The sequence below is a fragment of the Gigantopelta aegis genome, chromosome 10 (assembly GCF_016097555.1).
Source record: "Gigantopelta aegis isolate Gae_Host chromosome 10, Gae_host_genome, whole genome shotgun sequence".
NCBI lineage: Eukaryota > Metazoa > Mollusca > Gastropoda > Neomphalida > Peltospiridae > Gigantopelta > Gigantopelta aegis.
Genome location: NC_054708.1, coordinates 35,781,865 through 35,806,088, shown reverse-complemented (window position 1 = coordinate 35,806,088; position 24,224 = coordinate 35,781,865). Strand labels below are relative to the sequence as shown.

The 24,224-nt window shown below is 34.5% G+C and overlaps 1 protein-coding gene across 2 annotated transcripts in view; it reads left to right on the top strand.

Moving 5' to 3' along the window:
• Positions 1-24,224, top strand: part of LOC121382879 (slit homolog 2 protein-like) — a 149,360-nt gene that overhangs the window by 111,231 nt on the left and 13,905 nt on the right. For both annotated transcript variants that reach the window (XM_041512553.1, XM_041512552.1), the window contains exons 14-29: positions 1,949-2,020; positions 7,001-7,164; positions 9,415-9,565; positions 10,158-10,235; positions 11,928-11,999; positions 13,673-13,744; positions 15,022-15,093; positions 15,386-15,457; positions 17,362-17,525; positions 18,014-18,079; positions 18,946-19,078; positions 19,778-19,846; positions 20,259-20,330; positions 20,606-20,677; positions 21,598-21,669; positions 22,087-22,250. In XM_041512553.1, coding sequence (XP_041368487.1) covers positions 1,949-2,020; positions 7,001-7,164; positions 9,415-9,565; positions 10,158-10,235; positions 11,928-11,999; positions 13,673-13,744; positions 15,022-15,093; positions 15,386-15,457; positions 17,362-17,525; positions 18,014-18,079; positions 18,946-19,078; positions 19,778-19,846; positions 20,259-20,330; positions 20,606-20,677; positions 21,598-21,669; positions 22,087-22,250 — 1,565 coding nt within the window. The remainder of the gene's footprint in view (positions 1-1,948; positions 2,021-7,000; positions 7,165-9,414; positions 9,566-10,157; positions 10,236-11,927; positions 12,000-13,672; positions 13,745-15,021; positions 15,094-15,385; positions 15,458-17,361; positions 17,526-18,013; positions 18,080-18,945; positions 19,079-19,777; positions 19,847-20,258; positions 20,331-20,605; positions 20,678-21,597; positions 21,670-22,086; positions 22,251-24,224) is intronic.

Sequence of the window (24,224 nt, the reverse complement as noted above, 5' to 3'; positions counted from 1 at the left end):
TCAAACTATTTGTTACACAACAAACAATACAATTAAATCACAGTTGAGGAATGTGTGAACATCAGACCTGAATTTTTCTTATCCAAACATTGTCTTAAAACAAAAGGACAAAAATAGATTATGTGGGGGTTTTTAATCAGAAGAAAGGTCACAAACATTCTCTTCATCATTATCATACTGGAGATAGAAAGTGAGAATACAGAGAAAGTATGTTAATGGATAATTTTATGATATGTGATAAGCGCAGATGTTTCCAGATGGGCTGATGATATGAAGTAAGCAGATTGTTGCTTATCTCTATTGCCGTCAGTACTGGCTGTGAGTACTTTCAATTTACACTCATTGTACATGGTGGGCATGCAGGGCACTACATTGTGGTCAATACATGGGGTTCCCCTGTGAAGTGGTGAGACATACATATTTAGACTAATTTGGTACTCTTGATTTTTGTCATGTTGATTTAGATCCTCTAGTCATCATTTCACATTTCATTCAACAACATCTTAAGTGTATTGCATTAAAGTTTATGACAACCTTCTGTTCTATGTCTGTATGAAAGAAGTTTATGACAACCTTCTGTTCTATGTCTGTATGAAAGAAATTTGTTTTATTCAAGACACATTTGTGATTAAATTTGTTTGTGTTTTTATTTACATTGATACTGTGTTTCCATATACACTTCTCGCCCGAGGTGCAGTCGGTTGCAGGATCAATCTCCCTCCATGGTGTTCCACATCCCAACCTATGCTCCCTGACTAGTACGGTACATTAAAGGCCATGGTGTGTTTTGCCCTGTCAGTGGAAAAGTGCATATAAAAGATCCATTGCTGCTTTATCAGTAGGGGCAACCTATGTGGTGGTAGAAGGTTTCCTCTTTTTCTGAACCAAATGTCAAAATAACAAAATGGCCAGAGGTTAAAAATTGTGAAATATTCCTTTTCTTCTTATATATGCTTCAGTTTTACATCCAGCTATGAACTGGTTGTACTGAATAAGTCAGTCTGATGCCAAATTGTAGGTATTGTTTACATGTAAAAATTAGTTTAACCTTTTTGCATTCAAAAGTAGCATCAAAATACACTTAATCTTAAATAATGCATTAAATAATGACATATGTTCCCCACTCAACAAGACTCGTCGTTAGTGTTGCTTTATCTGACCAGTAGATTTCTACTGTAATTTTATTTGAACTAATGTCAGTATACCAGCTATTAGTTGACTTGAAACATGCTGGGTAGGCCTACTACTAAAATTATGAGTAGTGTAGGATGCATCCAAACTAGACTCATAATGACCCCTATTTAAAAAAATATTAATTAGTTAATTAGTTATATATACATTGATTAAAATGTTGCATGTAGCGGCATTAGCCACAAATATTATTATTGTCATTTGACTTGTTGGGATATATAAAAAAAAATCTTTTTTGGAATTATCTTAGAAATGTATTATTGAGAGATAAATTTATTAATTCATGTTGGATTGTTATGACGAATTAAAAAATAACCTCTTAAAGTATGATGTTGTATGATTTACTTGACTTTGATTGGATGACATCAGTGAAAAAATGAATGTTATTCTTTGATACAGTGCAGGAAATATAGTTATTACAGAAAACAGTCATGGCATGCAAAAACTTATTTATTTATATTTTGATCTATATGAGTTGTGTTGTTCATAATTATAAGAAGTGTTTTGTATATTTTATTTGAATTTATCAGTGTTCAACTGTTATTTCTTTAGATAAAACTGCTTCGCTATGTTACATGAATTTGCACAATATGTCACTGATACATTCACAAGTAAAGGAAAACAATTTTTGAGTGAGTATCACTTGTTTTTATTCATCACTGCAATGAGATGTATCATGTTCACAGTTCTAGTTTTGTTGGCTTCAGAGTTCCTTTCAGGTTTCTACTTTAAACGATTTACATTTTTGTAATTTCAGATCTTTGTATGATAATAAGATCCAGTCCCTAGCTAATGGCACATTTAATCCTTTGAACAATATCCAAACGCTGTAAGTATTGTCATGTTAATTAACAACGTTTCCTCTTATATATAGACTTGCTGTGTTCAGTATGCTGCATGGCGATAGATGGAACTGTACATATTCCAGATAAACTCCTATTCTCTTTTTCAGCCATTCTATGTAATGGACTTAAACTTTTATGTCAAAATAATTGAGAACTTAGTTGAGCATGTTTCATTATGACGGGAAAATGTGTTTTCAATTGTACTATGTGTACATACATGTAGTCTAAGTGTATATGGGATGAATGTTTTTATCGTCTGTTCTGGTTTTCCGGGTCTTTTTGCTGTTTGTTTAAATTTTTCTGTGTTCTCTGTCCAAAAGTCATAAGATGATTTCGGCTGATACATTGCATACATTCTGAATGGGGATCACAAGCCTAACACTAGGACTAATCTCAATACCCAACCACCAATAGTAAATTTTCAGGATATTTTTTTTGTGACCCACTTTCTTCTGTGATTTTGTTAAATAATATTCCATTTTTTAATATTTCACAAAATCTCTTATATTACACTAATTATTATTGCTTATATATTGCTGGTAATTTAGACATAATATAAACTACGAAATGTAAACCTATTTTGTGAATACTGCGTTAAAACCAGTGTGAGTTGTAGTGTTCCTGTTTACAGGTTACATTGGTTTCCTGATGTGTGCTGTTTTGTGAACCATATATAAACTATGAAATGCAAACCTATTTTGTGAATACTGCGTTAAAACCAGTGTGAGTTGCAGTGTTCCTGTCTACAGGTTACACTGGTTTCATGATGTGTGCTGTCTTGTGAACCCCGACGGTTGTGAGTCAGTCGGCTCTTCATTCACTGATCATGTCCTCTTAATATGGAGATGGGGGACCGTGATTTCCCCTGAGATAATTGAGCCGTGTTTAATTAGCTCGATATGGAGATGAGGACCGTGCACTCTGTCTGTGTTCTGCTCTCCTGGCCTGTTGATCACCGCCAGCTCCTCAGCCTCAGATTGATGTCAACAAGTTGTGTGTTCTTCACTCCTTTAGCAGCCTCAGAAAAAAAAGAGTTCCTGCTTTGTGGTGATTCATCATTCAATATTTCCACGCCATCAGATTAATCAGGCTAGAGGGATTCTGTGTTTTCACAAAAAAGATGATATTAAATTCTGCAGATGGACAGCTGACTTCATAACACAGTGCTTTTATAGTGATAACTTCCTTCTGATGTTTTGACAGGACAGAAAAGTGAATGGTTTTGAAATTAAACAAAATACACTTTGTTCAAATTTAGGTTAACATGTTTGATTATTAAATGAATTGTAATTACAATTAATACCATATTTTGTCACTGTTTGGTGCTCTCTTTTTTTTAAACATTCTGAATTAACGTAGTTTTATATATAATTTTTCTGTAATTTTGACATTATTGACAGTGTTTTAGTGTACGCACGTTAATGCCTAAAGCAATTTTTGTTAAAACGTATGATCTGCCATAGAGGTTATGGAGCACCTCTATATTACAAAATCTTGGACAGCATAAATTAATACATCTAGGTTTAGATATTTAAAAACAACTCAATGTTTTTCTCAAGTATGCAAAATATTTATACTATAAAATATACTTGAAATATCCTTTGTTGTTTGCAAAGATAACTTTTTATAATATTCCTTATATGATAAAAAATTACTTATACACTATGTGCAGAAATAATATCGGAAGTAATACTGTGTACATATTAAACACAAAATTAACTTCTAATAAAACTAACTGCAGAATTCTTTTTATAATTCCTCAGTTTTGCAACTGGCAGAAAGATGAGTTTCTTTGGTGTGTTCAAAGAAAAAACAATTATGAAGTGTTTATGTTTTCAAGATTATGATGTCAGTGGTATATAATAAGATAACAGATTTAAATTTTGAATAAAAATCTTGTTTGTTTGCAGTTTATGTCTCACACTTGACTGCAAGAATATCTTTATCTTCTCACTGATGATGGATATCCAAATTTTGACTTATGTATACATCATCTGGTAATAGGCAGGATAGTGACAGTAACATTTGGGATCACTTAATGGGTAGATTCTTCAGTTTGTTTCATTTTCATTTTCCTATTACTAAGACATTTAAATATGAACAGTGAGTACAGAAAAAGTTGTTTCCATGAACAGAATTACAAGTAATAATAATTTGAAAAAAAGCACATTTAGGTAATTTCTGGTAGTTTGTATAGTATTATCATGAGGGTGTTATGTTATCATATATGTACTGGCTAATCTGATTGTCAGCTGCAGCATGTCAAAATCCATATCTGTTCATAATGGCTAATTTTATACATTAGCCTGTACAAATCAGGCATGTGTACAGGGGCAGATTTTTGGGACTTGAAACCCCACTGTTCAAGAATATGTTTTTTTTTCAATATATTTTTCCAGGGGATCATGAATTGACCCCCTATAAACTTCAATCACCACAGTATAGATCCCCTCCAGCTAAAATTCCTGCACATGTACCTGGGAATCAGGTCAGGTCATTGGGTTTAACATGCACATTCAGAGCAAGCTGTAGTAACACACGCCTGTCATGGGTGCAGGTGTCGGCCTTGGCTGGCTCCACTGTCCTGGACAGGGCTGGCTCCACTGTCCTGGACAGGACCTGGGAATGTGGGTATGGGTGTGGGTAATTTTTGGCATGCTTCCATCAGAGAACTGCTCAAGGATGCCTGTCATGGGCACAACCGCTGACTTGACCAGAGAGTTCTGTCCATAACAGGACCTGGGAATGTTAAATATGATGTTTATATATATCCTCACTTTGTGCTCACTGTTACATACGTCTCTGTTCTTGTACTGAGTAACTGGCAGAGACATAACAAACATGCAACTCCACGGTTCATCATAACAAAGTGGTTTTAAATTGAATATGTGTCAGAACTCAATAAATGCCTTTAATAGGGTAAGTCAGTTTAAAGTTATTGTACTTCATAACATTTATGCTGCCTACAGAAGGTTATTCTTGTAGTCAGATGCACAGAAGCTTTTTTAAAAGCTGTTAAGTGACTAGAATTGATGATAAATATGATTAAGTATTTTATTTTGTTTCCAATTCAGTCCTTTCATTCCAGTCCTTCAAGCTACGAGGAAGCTGTTAACTTGAGTGTTTGACTCAGGAGCTCCTCCGTGGTATCTGGGTTAATTAAGTGCTGCTTTACCCACCAGAGTGTGTTAATTATTGCTGAGTGGCTTCTTGTTAGCGCAGGTTGAAACCCTTGATGTTTGCACAGATAGCCCAGACACTGATTCACAGATTAAGTAGATAGACATAAAGGCAGGCTTCTGTTTTTTTAGACAGAAGTTTAACAGGTGGAGAAAAAATGAGTGTAAATACATTTTTGCCTTCACTTTTCCCTCTGTTTACATAATCCGTGCATCCATACAAAATTGTCAGTTATAAAAAATAATTAATGTGCAGCATTAGAACCTTCAACTGTGACTATGCAAAATATGTATACTTGTTATCTGCACATCTGAAACAAGGTTTTAAAAGTGGCTACCTGTCTATTATGGACACTAAAACAGCATAAATCAATTACTTGCATGTCACAAGCTCCTTCTCAACACAACTTGTCATACTGTACAATCATCAGAAAAAGTTAATTAACTGACTTAAAACATTTTCCTATTTTGCATTACTTGGTTCTTTCTCCACGAATGCAGTTTTTAGGATAGAAGATTGTATGTTGATAAAAGATGTGTAAAACATTGCAGCTTGTGTTTTACACTGACAGAGTTATTCAACCCAGCTGGGGTACCACACTTCCATGTGTGTCATCACATTGGTTGTTTGGCTAAACAGTGATATTGAAATCAGTGTGCTGAGGCATGTAATAGTTATTATATGAATTGTTCCTGCTGGCTGTAGGTATAGTATTAGCATTATTGGTAAAGTATTTGACCTATGGTAAAAAATGTTTAAAACTAATGTACAAAAATACCAGCTTTGTTACAAGCATACTGGTACATCAATTTTCAGGGAAAGAAATGTTTTTTATTTAACGACGCACTCATCACATTTTATTTATGGTTATATGGCATCAGACATATGGTTAAGGACCACACAGATTTTGAGAGGAAACCCACTGTCGCCACTTCATGGGCTACTCTTTTCGATTGGCAGCAAGGGATCTTTTATATGCACCATCCCACAGACAGGATCGCACAAACCATGGCCTTTATTGAACCAGTTATGGATCATTGGTCGATGCAAGTGGTTTACACCTACCCATTGAGCCTTGCGGAGCACTCACTCAGGGTTTGGAGTCGGTATCTGGATTAAAAATCCCATGCCTCAACTGGGATCCGAACCCAGTATCTACCAGCTTGTTGACCAATGGCCTAACCACGATGCCACCGAGGCCGGTCAATTTTTCAGGGGTGCAAGCATAAAAGTACTAGCCCATTAACTGACTATGAGAGGTTCAAAACATCATGCCCCTACTTTGAAGAAGCCATGCTATTTTGTTCTACTATATCCACTTCACAATGTAATTTTTTCCATCAATTTTCACTCTTTCTGGACTGAAAGTCTGAGGTCGACAACAGTCACTTTTCGCACCATTGTTTTGGCTCCATACACAGTAAATATAGCATATCTCACCGTCATTTCACTTGAAATCCATATTCCATAAATAGTAAAAAAAAAAAAATCACAAGATTTTCTTCGAACACATTCAGGTGTATTAGTAATGTTCAAACATATAATTTCCAATAGCAATTTTGTCATCAACCTTAATACATAACATGCATATAGACCATCACAAACAACTCAGAATAATGTCTTCATCAGGGCTTTATTCTTATTACCATAACGTGTTAACACAAAGATGGCCACCCAGAGAGACGGACACATTTCTGTGTGGACTCGGCCAGTTTGCTTTGACCTTCGCTGCAGATATGTAAATGATTAGAGGTCTCAGTGAAGTTTTTGTTTTTGTTTTGCAGACACCTCGCCCGTAACCCATTCATATGTGACTGCAACCTGTACTGGCTGTCTGAGTACCTGCATGACCACCCGATCGAGACGAGTGGGGCGCGGTGCGAGAGTCCGCGCAGGATGCGCAGGAAGAAGATAGGTCACGTGCGAATCGCAAAGTTCAAATGTAAAGGTGTCTTATGCATGCTTTATCCTTCCCTTATTTCGTACAGTTTTCGTATTAACGTTTCACTTCTGTTTCTTACTCGATGAACACCCCCACCAGAGTTTAATGTGATAACAATATTTTTTCTGTTTGTATCTTCTACTTGAATGTGTTTGATTTCCTTCATTTCATCTTTCAGCAGTCCAACTTCAGATAGAGGCTCTCTATCAAAGTGCATGCTGGGATGCTAGCTGTGTCTAAATGGCATTCCTGATAACAGCCTGGGACTGTGTGTTGACAATAATACCTGTTTATGTTGTTTATCTTTTTTGTTTTATGTTGTAAATTGTTTTTTTTGTACCAAATGAATGTTGTGCACTCCTTTACTGACTTTGGTTTTTGACTGGGCTGTGATAAGATAACACATACCTTTAATAATTTGGTATGGTTACTCCTTTCTGTGTTCTTGTATGAATTTTATTTATTTCCTCTTTTTTTTTTCCATTACTGTGCACTCAAATTTAACATTTTGTTTTGGCAAATTAATGATTTGTACCTCTGTATTAAATTTTAACTACTAAATTAACTCTGAATACATAAATAAAAAATGAATGTACTAAAGAAAAAAATAATTTATAATAAAAATCTAAATTGAATTTTGTTGATTTAACTTACTGGGTAGATGAAAATGGATAGCATTTTTTTACTAACTCAGTTCCTGGTATCTGCCAAATTTGAACTAACTGAATATCTTAAACTTTGGTATGTACTGTCTTATTACGGTATATACTTTGCTGCTAATAAAAAAATAGTGTATGTCACAACAGCAAATTTCTTCTGACATATCTAAATATGTTTGACACTTAATAATGTGCTACGTTGACATTAAATGACAACATAGTTGTCTTTTTCATCCCACACTATTGCTATGTCCAGTCTCCCTTTGAAGGAGATGTGGAACCCAGTGTGTAACAAATTCAGCAACACGTCCGTCATCTTGTTATCCTTACTGAGGATGAGCAGTGACCAGAGCATTTTAAAAATAGCAATATTAAAAATACCAGTCTTAAAAATAGCAATATTAAAAATACTATATTAAAAATAGCAATATTAAAAATACAGTCTTAAAAGTAGCAATAGTTAAAATATCAGTCTTAAAAATAGCAATATTAAAAATACCATCAGTTTTAAAAATAGAATCACATGTATAAAAATATATATATATATTTTTTTTTTTTTATTTTTTTTTTTTAAATTTTATATATACAGTGAAACTCCTCTATTAAGACCACCTGTGGGACTTATGAAAATTGGTCTTAATAGTGGGGTGGTCCTATTACCGAATTACTAACATTTAGAAGGTTTTTAAAATTTTAATTGTGTTGTGTATAAAGTGATAAAAAAAAAAATTAAAACAAATTGTACTATAAATATTTATTTGAATTACATAATATATTTGTCAACATGAAATGAACCGTACAATATAACTGAGCACTAAGAAAATTAAAATTAAAAAAGTACATGTATATAAAGTCAATCAGTATGCATGTGTCGTTGCCTGAATCTGTTTAACCAGCCATTTGAAGACTTAAACTCACTTTCTGCAATTCCAAGTTCAGTTGCATATTTCAAAGCTTTCATTTTTAACATGGGGCCGGAAATCGGTACATCTTGACCGCGCATGCGTTGAAACCATTCCCACATTAATGTTTTTCAACGACTTAAACATGTATCTCTCTTTAACAGTTTTAATTCATTTGAAAAGACAGAACATTGGTGTTTACTTTACTTCCTGTTACCTGTTCCAGTCTCGGCTAAAACAAAGCAAACATTAAATTTAGATCAGTTATTGTTGAACAGCCTTGGGAATGAACAAATATGAGATATTGATATCATAATTTGGTCGCACTGGCGGGGTCGAAATATACGCAAAACGACGATCGGGACTGACTTTACTGGTCGTAATCCGCAATAGCGGGGTGGTCTGAATACCGGGTAATTTTTACTATTAAATATGAAGGAAATATTCCGGTCTTCTAAAAAGTGGTCTGTTTAGTGGGGTGGGCTTAGAATCGGGTTGGTCGTTAGGTGGGGTTTCACTGTATATAATATATTAAAATATATACCGGTATACTACTTAGATTAAAAATACCAGTACTAAAAATAGAGATATTAGAAAAATACCACTATTAAAAGTAGAGAGATTATTTGTTGATTATTAAATTACATCTGGTTATAATGTTGACAGGTATTAATCATGTATCTTCTTGACGACAGGTGCCGAATCCCACAGAACGAAGAATGCTGGTAACTGCATGATAGACAGGGAGTGTCCAAGACAGTGTGTGTGTATAGGAACTACTGTGGACTGTTCTGGACGAAGCCTGAAAAACATTCCCAAAGAGCTGCCCATGTACACAACAGAACTGTAAGTTATAAAAATATATTGGGCACATATTTAAACAAGCTTTGTAAATCCATCCCATTGTGTTAAGTGGTAAATAAAAACAAGGTTTCATTTTATTAGGATGTACTGGAAAAGACCACTTCTAATTAATAGCATTAACTTTTTGGAGAAGCCTTTGTAAATAAAATTTTACACTAATTTAAATATAAACTTAAGAAATAAGAAATAATTTTAACCTGATAAAAAAAACTGTTTCTAATTTTGATTGTCTAATGTGAAAAGATGAAATGTCTTGATCCCTATTGATAGATACATTTTTCTGAAGGTTTTTTCATGATCTCACAGCACTGCATTGCCAGTGTGCATTATTTGTAGCATTATAAACTGATGTAATATAACTCTTCAGAGTTGGTCACACCACCTTTATTACAATCATAAACATGTATTTATCTCATAAACGGAATCATGGCAGTCTTGGTGTAGACAAAGTATTATACATTATGTAATAAAACATCCAGAAAACACCTGTGCCAGACAATCAGCTATTCATTACCTGGTTGTTTCATCCATCCATCCTTCTGTCTGTATGTCTGTTTCTACATTTTTACTGCAGGAAACTGAGTGATAATGAAATTAGCCATATTGCAAGTGATGGGTTTTTCCTAAAGAAGTTACCAAACCTGCAAGTCTTGTGAGTAGTGAGAAATGAGTACTGTTTCAGTGAGCAATTGTAGATTACTAATGTATCTAACCTGTCATTTGATCTTGTGAGTAGTGAGAAATATGTAGTGTTTCAATGAGCAATTATAGATTACTAACTTATCATAACATCTCATTTGATCTTGTGAGTAGTGAGAAATGTGTAGTGTTTCAGATAGCCGCCTGTGAGTACTAACAGATCACTAATGTATAATCTTATAATTAACTTTTGTTAGATTACAGTTTACCAAATTCAGTATTAATTCTATAATTATTTTTAGCTGCACTATGATACCCATCAGTGGAGCTTTTCTAAATCCAATTTGTCTGGCTTCTGTTCATCTGTCTATCAGTTTGACTGTCCATCAACTTTTCCTTTAAAGTCTGTCTTCTCCTACAGTTTTGATTGAATTGTTCTGAAATGATACCCTGGGGCACACGTCTCAACTTAATATAGAGATATTTTGAAAATTTACAGTTTTAGCTGTTGTAGCACATGTCATGGGCGCAGGGGTTGACTCTTACCGGCTCCTCCATCCAGGACAGATTCCTAGTTCATACCAGTGATATTTTTTATATAATTAGCCAAAAATCTTGCTTGAAACTATTATCTAGTTAGCTTTATACTATTCTCTGTTGATTTATGTCTAGCATTTGGCATGTGGTCTGTTTTCAAGATAATAGCCTTGATTGTTGCAAATGTACTCTCCTCCCAGCTGACTTGACTCACCAATGCCAGGAGTGTTGACTGACCAAATGTTTGCCTAATGGGTTATGCAACTTTGACCTCTTCCGTGTTTCCTCATCAAGCCTCTAATTGCTTGAGCTCTGTTTGTGTGAGATTTCAAGTCTTTGCACCTGCATTGTTAACGATGTTATATATTTGCATGTTTGTTAGGCAAATAGTGCAAGATTTTCAAAAGGTATTACCTCATTTGTGTTGTTTCTTTGTCAAACAATGCTGGCAGTTTCTAGGTAAAAGAAAAGCTCTAATTAGAAAAGGTATTGAATAAAGATTGTGCTTTAAATTTTAGTTAGAGTGAGAAATAAGAGTTAATAAACAAAAAATTAATACATTAATTTAATAATTATTTCCTTGCATTTAAAAATTAAAATCAATGTTACATTTTTTTCTTATCATTAGTTAATGTATTGGTTGCCACTGACTGATGATTTACCATTAACAGGGCTTGAACTTAACAGTGGCATGGACACCAATTGCCGTAGTTGCAGTATGAATTGACGTCAGTCAGGGGCTTCACTGATGGCAGTTTTTTGCCGATGGATAAAAAATTATTGCCGTCGGTTGAAGGGACTATTTTTAGTTTTTATATTTGTTGTAAAAGTTACCGATTTAAAGGTGCCACAGCAAGGTCCAAAATTGCCATCAGTGAGCATTTTGCTTATGGCAAAAACATTTAAAAATTGCTGTAGGTAATAAATTATTAAGTTCAAACCCTGCATTAACAAAATAGGTGTACTAAGATGTAGATATCTTGATGTATAGACGTGCCCCAGAATTCTTGGTGTGTTTTTATTAAAACAAGTTGTTCAGTTATATTCTTTCAATAACAAATGGTATACCTCATAGATTTTATGTTGTTTTTGTTTTTTCATCAAACAACAGTATTCATATACATGTATTATTGCAGAAATTAAATGTGAATTTGAACTGATGTTTCAGGGATCTGAATGATAATCACTTGGAACTAATAGAAGATGGAGCTTTTCGTGGAGCGGACAAAATAACTGATTTGTGAGTTTTTATAATTTAGCTTTTTTGTAATCTGATGAATTGGGTCAAACATAAGGAACATAGCTAGTTTAATGTGATTGCTAGACAATTACAAGCACACAGACTATATATGTCTGAACTTCATTATTACAATGGTTAATATATTTATCCAGTTGTCTATATATTTGTATACAGAATAGAGAGATCAGTTCCCATCTTTTCTAGTGTATATTCAAACTGTATACATGGAGAATACCAAGAGCTAGTATCAGAGATAAGTCTCAGAAGTTAACTCTTGAGGAAATACTGAAAACAGAAGAAAAGTAACTGTATGAAAAGGTCTGTGAGAAAGAGTTCTGCTAGAGGAAACATTTGTGAGTCACAGTAAATCAATATACTGTAGTGGTGTCATTAAACAAAACAAACTTTTATTCTTTGGTGAGGCAGAAAATTTGCAGCTGTCAAATAAGCTGTTCTGTTTTTAAAAGCAGCGAGAAATCTGTTTTATGTACTTTCCCATTTCTCAGTGACTGAAGAGCACATAACACAGTCTTTAATATGTTAGTTGTGGGACAATGGCTGGGATGGAGGAAACAACTGCTGGTGAAGTCTTTCTTTTAACTTTATTAACGTGCCTATATCCAAAAGAGGTTCAGGCACTGGTGAATTATGACTATTGCACCTGCATGAGTGCGCTGCCACTGAGCAATTTTAGGTATGGGGAAGGAGAACTATATTAATGTGCACGGTTCAGACCTTGCCTCTGGTTTGTCCCATTTTAACATGCTAGTTTATTATGAAGGACAGTGAGCATTGGAGGTGGAAGCACAGCTACCTGTATGTTGGTAATACTGAGAGGTGGACTCAGAGAGGTGAATGTTGTGACTGGAAACACCAAACTGTACAAATTGGTTTTTTGGTGGCTCCTACCAGTGCCCTCTGTTTACAGTAATATTATTGCAAGGAACCAGGTCTCCATCTAACTAGAATCTTCACTTTATCAATATTTTCTTACTCTGCCTGCCACATACTGCTGGCTTGAGTCAGACAGAAAACTTGCCATGTGATATCTTAGATGGGAAAGCCATTAATGTTGTGAGATGCTACATTTTATTGATAGAATATGAGTTTTGATCACAAGATAGGACATGTCTGCACTCAACTGCCTCCGTTAAGATAGGGCTAAAATATGAGCTTGTTGACAATATACTGTTTGTTTTGGAACGATTGGACTAGTTCAGCTTTAATTGGGTTCTAGAGGCCGTTGTTTATGTCTCAACTTGTTGGATAAACTCTTTACAAGCCAACACCATGGTCTGTTTACACTAGCAGTTATTGTTTTAGTGTGACACATTATGTCATCAGTCTTTCATCTGTAATGGTTCAAAGCTGGCAGTTTGTACAATAAAGTTATAGTCTATGTAAGAACTAAAGCTATGTTAGGTGTAGAGAATTTTCCTGACAGCACAAATTTAGACATCATAATCTGTTTATAACACAAGAGGACACAAGTATTTAAAATGTATTTCTTACTCAGTGTTTTATGTTTGAGAAAGCTTAACATTTAGGTGTATACATTAAGGTTTGACAAGAATTTAGTCACTTGAGATTGACTGAAGATATGAAAGATGAGAGTTGTTCTAGAGTGTAAAGTATTCACAAACTAACTTGCATGTTAATGTTTTTTGTTGCAGACAGCTGACAAACAACAGGCTCACACAGCTTTCTGGGAAGATTTTTCTTGGATTACAGCAAGTGAAAACATTGTGAGCATGGCAGTGTTCTCTCACCATGAATACATAAAATACCTTAGTAGTTGTTTCTAGTGACATTTGCATGAAGTCAACAGTATGATTGTAACATAACTATGTGTCCATTTGTGAAAAATTAGGTTAAACCAAATTCCTTTTGTGAACCAACTTCATCACAAAACATGATCAGTTGTTATATGACAACAAATGCCAAACTGTTATTTTTCTTTTGAAATTGATAATGTTAGTTTTTGTTGAACAGATTTTGTGGTAATAAAAGTATTAAAACTCATATAGTGATGGCCCTGAATGGATTCAGATCCATTAAGACCTTTCAGAGGTTTCTAACAATTTAAAGGCTTAAAGTTAAAAGTCTGTACATTATATGCCCATAAATTTAGACTTATTTAAACTTGAGACTAGGACCAAGACAGGTTCATACTTCATATTCTTTTATTAGTCCCCTACCGGTGCAACCAGAGGGGACTATAGGTTTCATCTCTGTCCGTCCGTCATTCCATCCGTCCATCTGTCTCACATATGTTTTACGGATGCTTTTTGCAGAAGGCTTTGAGGTATTGAGCTGAAATTTTGTGTATAGTTTCATCATGTACTGTTACAGATCACATTTGACTTTCATGATGATTTACCCATTTTTGACTAAGTTATGGCCCTTGAACTTAGGAGATGTGAAAATTTGTTTTCCAGACTTTGTTTTCAGAAAACCTTTAGATATTGAGCTGAAATTTTGTGCATACGTTTATTACGTACTGTTACAGATCAAGTTTGGCTTTCATGGCGATTTACCCATTTTTGATGCAGTTATGGCCCTTGAACTTAGGAGATGTGAAAATTAGTTTTTCGGGATTTTTGCAATGCCTGGAGATATCAAGATGAAATTTTGTATATAACTTTATCATTTGTATATAGCTTTACACATCAAGTTGAAGTTTCGTGGTGATTTATCCACTTTTCAGAGTTATGGCCCTTGAATTTAGGAGATACGAAACATTGTTGGGCCCGGTAGGGAACATGTATTGCTTTAGCAGTACTCTCAGAATGCTTGTTCTACTTTGTAGCACCTACATGTATCAGTAATTGGATTATGCTCATATTTTATATAATAACTGATAAAACATTATATACTACCCTAATAACATCGTTTTCTTTATACCTTATTTTTCTACATCTCACCAATTTTTTTTTCTCAAGCAATAGTATGACTTACACAAGTTTTGTCTGGCACTAATGGATATAAAAATAGTTGATACAAGTTGTTGTTTTACTTTCAGGATGTTACGTGGCAATCGTATCACATGTTTGAACAATGTCACATTCACTGAAACACCGAAACTCCGACTCTTGTAAGTATTTCTTGTAATAACACATACTTTTATAAACACTGACACAGATGTTTTCAGTAATTGTATGTTTTTCTCAGTTAGAACAAATATTTTGTGTGCTATACCTTGAACTGTTAGAAACTTTAATACTGCACACATTTTGTAAAAATTAGCCAATGGCTAATTTGGCTACCGAGTGCGAGCCCTGCGTACTGTATGTTTTATGTCTGTGTTTTTACAAATCTTTATGTTTGAAATTAGTGAAAATACTGTTTTCCTGTAAAATCGATTAATGGTGTTTTGCTGTTTTCAGATCTCTGTATGATAACCAGATCCGCTGCATAACACACGGAGCGTTTGACAGGCTGCATTACCTGTCTACACTGTGAGTAGAAAACACTAACTAATGCCACTTCATGTTTACACGGCAAACATAATTGCAAGTCAGCCTTTCAACAACTTACTCGTTTGTGTATATTTTTTACCTTGTCTTTGCCACTTTGTCACTGAATCATCTTGTTGCAAACAAATTTGTGCATTACAATAATATTGATGTTGTGAAAATAAAAGGTTTAGCAGTGAAGAATTTTTTTTCCTGTTTAATCATCAAATTTAATTGAAAGTTTATCCTGCTGCAGAATCCATTAATCTTTGTGTTTATTAGTTTAAGTAGTTGTTTGGAAATATGTTGTTTCTTCGTCTCGGTTGCTCATATTAGCAAAAATAGATGACACTGATATTAATTACATGTATATGCTATTTAAATAATTCTTTAAAAGAAAGTTAATTTTTAGTCTGAATGTAATAAACATTTAAATATTATGAAAATTATGCAACAAATTAATAATTCTGATGATTTTATTAGGCAGAAATAAATGCTATTAAATAATTAATGTAAAATGTTAACAGAAAAAGATACATACATTAATTTTAACTTTAACCCTCACATGTGCAGATATAAATTATTTGGAATGGAATGCTAAAGCCTTTAGCTAGGATACAGACACTACCTTTTTAAAATATGCCGTGGCTTGGTAATAACAGGTTAGCTGCCAACCTTGGTTTAGGAGAGTGATGCAAAGCAAGATTCTCCTATGAGCCCTTGTTAAATATCTAGGCCCCCCAGGTAACCAAGTACCAGTTGGTACTGAAGTTGAGAGGATCCCTCTGCTACAATGATGGGCGAATCCAGATTGAAGTCCTTCCACTTGCCCTTCTGCTGCAATGAAGAGGTGGGATGGTGGGTAAAACAAGACACCATGTGGTTCAAAGTGAAAACAAAATAGATTATGCCACTTCCTGAGATGGCCTTCCCATTCTTTGATCAGGACACAAGTCTGGACCACACAGTCAGCTTTGAGTTCAGGCCTTTCACGAGAGGTTTTGGTCCCAGGGCATTAAAAACTTAAGATAGAAGACTGCAGACTACCTACTGCTGTGTTCAGTTTGAAGCTGTAGGTGCTCTAGAGTGTGCTGAGACACTTTAAATTTAGTTCTCTTATTATTGTAACACTGAGGTTGAAAAACGTCCCTCTAGCTACAGTGGGCATGGACTAAAACACATATTAACAATGGACCAATAAATATCATGTTGACACTGGGAACCATGCACTACCAAATGTCTTATAGATACTAGGGCAGGTCATAGCCCAGTAGTAAAGCACTCGCTTGATGCACTGTCCATTTGGGATCAATCCCCATCAGGCTATTTCTGATTCCAGACAGGTCACCACGACTTGTATATCAACAGTCATGGTATGTGCTGTCCTGTTTGTGGGATGGTGCATATAAAAGATCTCTTGCTACTTATGGAAAAATGTATTCGGGTTTCCTCTCTAAGACTATGTAAGAATTACCAAATGTTTGACATCCAGTAGTCGATGATTAATAAATCAGTGTGCTCTAGTGGTGTCGTTAAACAAATCAAACTTTATAGATACTAAAGGACAATGTAATCTAAATTATTTTTATTCATATAATCAGTTTTAATCTATTTTGATAGATGTCAGAAGTGTGTGTGTGGGGGGGGGGGGGGGGGGGGGGTATGAGGCACTAGCATCTTTTGACACCTGTGACTGTTTTCATTCCAAACTACAATATATAGTAGACATTTCTCTGTCCACATCACAGATTTATTTTCTGTAAGTTATTTATGTTTGTAAAGCCAAACCCAACTTTCAAAAGTGAATGTGTCTGTTTCATGCAACTCAAAATTAATTTTTACATAAGGCAGTCTTTATGCAGGTCTACAAAATATACATTTGGTTAAACTTGATGCATCTCTTTTAGGAATCTGATGGCCAATCCTTTCAACTGCAACTGTCATCTTGGCTGGTTGTCGGAGTGGCTAAAACGCAGAAACGTCATAACAGGAACCCCAACGTGTCACGCACCTCACAGTTTGAAAAACACACCCATTCAAGACCTCAAACAGAAGGACTTTGTTTGTGAAGGTAACAGTTTGCTCAGAACTTCACTGATCAAATTGCTGTGTCTGTTTTCAGACTCCAGACATATTTAACAATTACATAACCCCAACATAAGTTACATAATGACCAGACTTCAGGTATATTTAACAATTATATAACCCCAACATAAGTTACCTAAACAATATCAGCACTTTTGTTTAACACAGGTTAATTTAACTGAAACATAAATTACAATACAAATTAGAATTTTATTTTCCCAGTAATAAAATATTACGCTAAAAATGCTGTAATATTTTAAAGATTGTTAAAAGGCAGCCTTTATTTGATATATACTTGTGGTGGGGAATTTCCTGTGCAACAAATAAAGTGGTATTAAACTGACTGCAATTTTTTTAAATGGTTGTAATTGAAAGTGCTATCAGGTGTGAGATATGTTTGTTACTGTGTGTTATTAACATTATTTAAGCAGTGCTATCAGGTGTGATATATGTTTGTTATTAACGTTATTTCAGAAATCAACAGTGTTCATGTGGGGTGCAACACTGGTATCACACCATGCTGTCATACAACTGATATGGGTAAGATCTTCATGTTATTATTCACCATCTTCCATAATGAACACCAAAAAAACCTGTCAAACTACTGTTACTAATCACCATAATCCTCAAAATAAAGCACAATTTGTTTGTGATACAACTAATATGAGAAGGACCTTTATATTGCTAGTAAAGAGCCACTCAACAATTACATAATAAGAGACCGTCCATTTTTGTATCACCCCTCCTACATGTAATGTGTTATAAGGCTTCCCTTATTAAATTATATAATGATTATGTCAACTCTAAACAAGCACCCCCTACCCTCTCCCATAAAGTTTTATAACACATCCCTTAAAAGCCATTATATAATCATTGAACACCAGTGACCTAGGAAGGTGCCAAAAAGTTGAGCGGGGGGGGGGGGCACTATTATATTTGCACATTTTTACACTATTATAAAGCAAATATGAAGCAAAATATCTAAAAAGTGAGGGGCACATGCCCCTCTTGCCCCCACTTCCTACGCCAGTGACCCCCCCCCACCACACACACACACCATCCCCCAATACAACCACTCAAAAACCTGCCATCAAACCAGTATGGGTAACATCTGTATGTCTGTTATCACCATTTTAGCTCTCTTTTTTAAAAATACATAATACAAATGTTGTATAATATTATGTAAGATTGTAAGCAAATTCAGTTTATTAACATCAATATCTGTAGTTTATGATTTTTGTTGTTTCTTGGTGACCGTGTGGGTTTGTGAGTGATGTAAAAATATCATTGATTACAGTGACTGAAGAGAACAGTTGATTAACTTCACTATCTGTAGTTTATGATTTTTGTTGTTTCTTGGTGACCGTGTGGGTGTGTGAGTGATGTAAAAATATCATTGATTACAGTGACTGAAGAGAACAGTTGTGACCCACGCGCCTACTGCCCTCCAAAGTGCACCTGTACTGGAACCATTGTACGCTGCAGTCATCTCAAGCTGAAGGAAGTTCCGAAATACATTCCACTGGATACCACTGAATTGTGGGTTCAACCTTTTTCACCATTTCGCCAATCTTTTCACCAAAACCATACCAAACATTTAGTAATTTAATTTTTTTACAAACCCATGTGAGAGAACATCATTTATTTATATAAACATATGGCTATATTCAACATTTCTTGGAGGTTGATTAAAAGATTGGCATCTCCATAGTGATGAATTAGTTGTCAAAATCAAACAATCCAATGAAATTAACATTACAAAAACCAAGTGCTACCAATAACACACACATTATAACTCAGTTGAACAGACTTTTTTTTAAATGGGATTTTTGAGGATACACATGAAGAGTTCAGGTGCCAATACCAATAAACATCATTTTATCCAATAAACATCATTTTATCTAAAAAACAACAGTTAAGATTGCCCGTTGTGGACTTGATATGTTTTTCATAGAAAGCATAACAAAAAAAACTCTTTTGCGGAAAATGACTAAAATAGATTTATCAGTTTTTGCATCTGAACTTGCATCTAATTGTTTATAATGTATTTTAACTCACTTTCGCATGTAAATACATTGTAAAATAACTTGCTGAATACTATTTTTATGTATCAGATCTAGGTGTAAATATCAAACAGTATAATACATTATTTTATTGGTTTTAAAGCTGCATTTGTTTATGAATTGTTTTTGAAGCCGTTGTTAAAATGTGTATTAATTCTGATGTTTTTTTCACCAGGTATTTGGATGTGAATGAAATTACTGTGATACCTCGTGAAATTGGACTGCTCACAAAACTGGAAAGATTGTAAGTATTTGTATTTTAATATTTACATGCAAAGGAAAATGATAACAGTTTTGTTGCTAACAGATTATAAAAAAAAATGAAATGTTGCACAAAAGATGACATTTAGAAAAAATATTTATATACATTTTTTTATAACTTAGTGTTTACATATTAGTGTTTACATATATTTTTTATTATAATCTTTACTATCCATCATACAGAGATGAACCATGTTCTGTTTATCAGTGCTATCTAATTGTCATTTGTTTCAAACTCTATCAGTGCTATCTCATTGTCACATATTGTCATCTGTTATATATGTTATGTTATCTCTTTTTATTAGTATTATTATTTGTAATTCTATATGATCATGTATAGTGTGTATTATAAACTACTTGTTTAGGTTATCAAATGATACTTGTTTGTGTTTCAGAGACCTCAGTCACAACAAACTGGAAACACTTCCACGGTCTATATTCTCAAACCTCACAGGACTTTCAACACTGTAAGTCAGCTTGGATCTTTAACACTAAACAATTACTATGTGACTCTTATCAGTTCGTGTAAACAGCTTTTAATTTTTTGTATTTTGTAATTAAATATATGTTAATAATGAGTATTTTGAAACATTATTTCAAATATTTTCTGATCATATGTTTTGCAAGTAGAATTGCATTCTAATGTATATTGATTTGTATTATTATATAACAAACGTTTTCTCACAATTGTTTATTCATTAAACTTCTTAATTAATAATTTAAGCTAATTCCTTCTTTTCAGAATTTTAAGCTACAACAACCTGCAGTGCATGGCAGAGAACAGTTTAGCAAGTTTAAAAAATCTACGTATTCTGTAAGTTTTCTTGTAACCATAATATCAGTACATTGCATCTTAACTTGAGTTTCATGCTCCTGTCCAATTAAGGTTCAAGGACACTGACCTGGCCCACACATATGGAAATGGAATTTATAGAAGTTGTGAAGTGCGGATAACCCCTCCCCCAGTGAAAGTCTGTGAAATACATATATTGTGTATGTATAATATAAAGATAATATTAGGGGCCAATAAGACCCTGTCTCACAACCCCTGCAATTAAGAAAATGTCTACTGCATATAGTCCACAACACAAAAGTGCTGTGGAGAATTAAAAATGCCAATTGCCGATTCCCGACTGCCATGGGCAATTGTAGGGGTTGGTCTTCGCCATAATAATAAGCCTTTTACACATGTGTTCTCTTCTGAATGGCATCTAGTGACAGATTATATTATTATTAAGCATTGAATGAAAATAGTCTGAAATGACTGAGTTATGTTAAAATTCTACACTGACTGAGCCAAAGTAGCCTTTCATTATAACAAAATGTTCTTTCCGTCTGTACTCTATATGGCAATCTTATTGATTGAATGGTGCATGCTTTCTGGGGATTCATATCTCAAATGCAGAGTCATAATTAAATGGAAAAAAACCCATTGGGGTCAATTCTAAACTAAGTCCAAAATGTAAAACAGATGTCTTAAAATGTGATAGATCCATGGTCATAATCAGTTTATAACATGATTTAACAAGTTTCCAGCAATAGGTTGTAAATATATATGTTATTTAAATGCAAGGAAAATATTGAATACAATTTGACTAAAACCTGACTGGAGGAGACGACATGTCTAATGAGATTCAAATGTTTTCTCTCACTACTAATAGCTCACACATAGTATATGGGGAAACCTGAGTTTTAATTTATTATATAAGTATTATGTTAATGATTTCTTTATAGGTCTCTCCATGGCAACAATATATCAAGCATTCCATATGGAGCATTTAAGGACCTTACTGCAATTACACATATGTAAGTAGAATCTGTAAGGATTAGAAAACAAGATTGAAGTTATTGTGTTATAGTATGCATACATACTTTTAAGATACAGTTTGACTGAATTTCAGTACTGAAAAAGTTGTTGGACTATAATTGTAATTTCAGAAAGCTAGGTGGGTGAAGTTGGACTATATTAATGTTGTAATTTAAACTGAATTATATAAATGTTGTAATTTTAGAAATCATGGTAATGTTGAACTACATTAATGTTGTCATTTCATAGCACTAAAATATGTTTATCTATATTAATTGTTTGCTTTCAGATCTATTAGTGATATTGGACCATATTAATATTGTAATTTCATAGCTCTAAAATATATTTGTCTATATTAACGTTTTTGCTTTAAGATCTCTAAGTGATATTGGACCATATTAATGTTGTCATTTCAGAGCTCTAGGTGGCAATCCACTGTACTGTGATTGTAATCTCAAATGGATGTCGGACTATATTAAAGCGGACTATATTGAACCAGGTATTGCATCATGTGTCGGACCACTCAAGATGAAAAACAAACTACTGTTGACCACACCTTCACAAGACTTTGAATGTCTAGGTCAGTTCTTTGAAAACATAGATTATTTAAATAAAAATCCACATATTGTACACAAAAAGCTGTATATTTGAATGACATCTGTATATAAATGTAATTGAGGCTGGAGTGGAAATGATAAAACAGATAGTCCTTTGATATTGTAACATGACCTCTTACGTACTACATACCCCCTCCGATTCCAGTTTACTGGTCTGAATGTTCAGGCAGCCAATGAAATTTGTATAATTTACCATTGTGCCCATTAATTATGAAAAGACAAAAAACAGATATTAGGAAACAATAAAACAGATACCATAAATCCTTGAATAGAGTATGCTTCTTTCTTTCTTTTTTTTTGTGACTGAGAGCTGGCCTGTATTCAAGGCAGGCTTCTATTTTTTTGCATGAAGAGTTTTCTAACATAGTCATATTGTTCTAATGTAGGCATCCAAACCTTTTTGTACAAGTGAAAAACATTGAGAAATGAAAAATCCTTCTCCTTTCCTGTGGTTGTAGGTTTTTGATATTATTCAACAGAAATGACAAGTATAACATGGCCATTAACCTGACAAAGCTACAATAGCAGAAGTTGTCCTTTATAGAAGTCGTGCTTCTATTCAAGGCAGGCCTCTATTTGTTTTGTGACGCTCTCAGACCGGGCCTCTAATCGAGGCAGACCTCTAGGGCCTCCATGAGTCCAAAATATTGGACTCGGGTACTAGAGGGTCAAACTAGACCCGGACCCAAGCACCTGACACTTACACTATATTATGATGAAACTAAGGAGTAAAGTAAAATAGCATTATGCATCTTAAATTCAGTGCTGAACGTGGATGCCAAATCATGCCATTGTTTTGTATTTAGAAACCGTTTGATGTGTTCAGTTTTATGGCAGAAAGCCAGTTTAAAAAGAGAAACCAGCGCATGATCATATAATTATTGTGTAACTTACATCGTTGATTATCAACTGCTGAAATTATTGTCCTACATTGTCCATTATATTATAATTGATAATTATATTTCACCTTGTACGGGTACTCGAGTTCTGTGAACGGACTCAAGTCTTGCTAGACTCCTCAACCCATGCCTGAGTACTCGAGTACTTGTCGAGACCCTACAGACCTCTATTGTTTTGTGGACCGGCCTCGGTGGCGTCGTGGCAGGCCATCGGTCTACAGGCTGGTAGGTACTGGGTTCGGATCCCAGTCGAGGCATGGGATTTTTAATCCAGATACCGACTCCAAACCCTGAGTGAGTGCTCCGCAAAGGCTCAATGGGTAGGTGTAAACCACTTGCACCAACCAGTGATCCATAACTGGTTCAACAAAGGCCATGGTTTGTGCTATCCTGCCTGTGGGAAGTGCAAATAAAAGATCCCTTGCTGCTAATCGGAAGAGTAGCCCATGTAGTAGCGACAGTGGGTTTCCTCTCAAAATCTGTGTGGTCCTTAACCATGTCTGATGCCATATAACCGTAAATAAAATGTGTTGAGTGCGTCATTAAATAAAACACTTCTTTCTTTCTTTCTATTGTTTTGTGATGCTCTGAGACCCAGACTCTAATCGAGGCAGATCTCTATTCAAGAATTTATGATATATGAAAACTGAAAACTTAAAGAGATATTTGCTCAAATAAAATTGGCTTTTACATCTACAAATAATCTCAGTACAACAAATTATTCTCATTGTAATTAAATAAACACCTCAGTAGCTGTTATCATTATTATCCTTGAGAAAGAACAACTGGTCCATCACTTGCTGCCATATCGGCAGAGGTAGTGGCAGTGGGTTTCTTCTCTCTCTCTTTCTACGGACCAGTTGTCAAAATAATCTTATGTTAGACACCAAATAGCCATAGTTTAATATATGCTCAAGTGGCATTAAATGTATTCCTCACCTTTTTCATAAGAAGCCATACACCATGCCAATGAAGGCAGTGCAGAGGTCTTCCAATGACTGGTCAACATTGTTTGATTATCACTACTATTTTGTATGA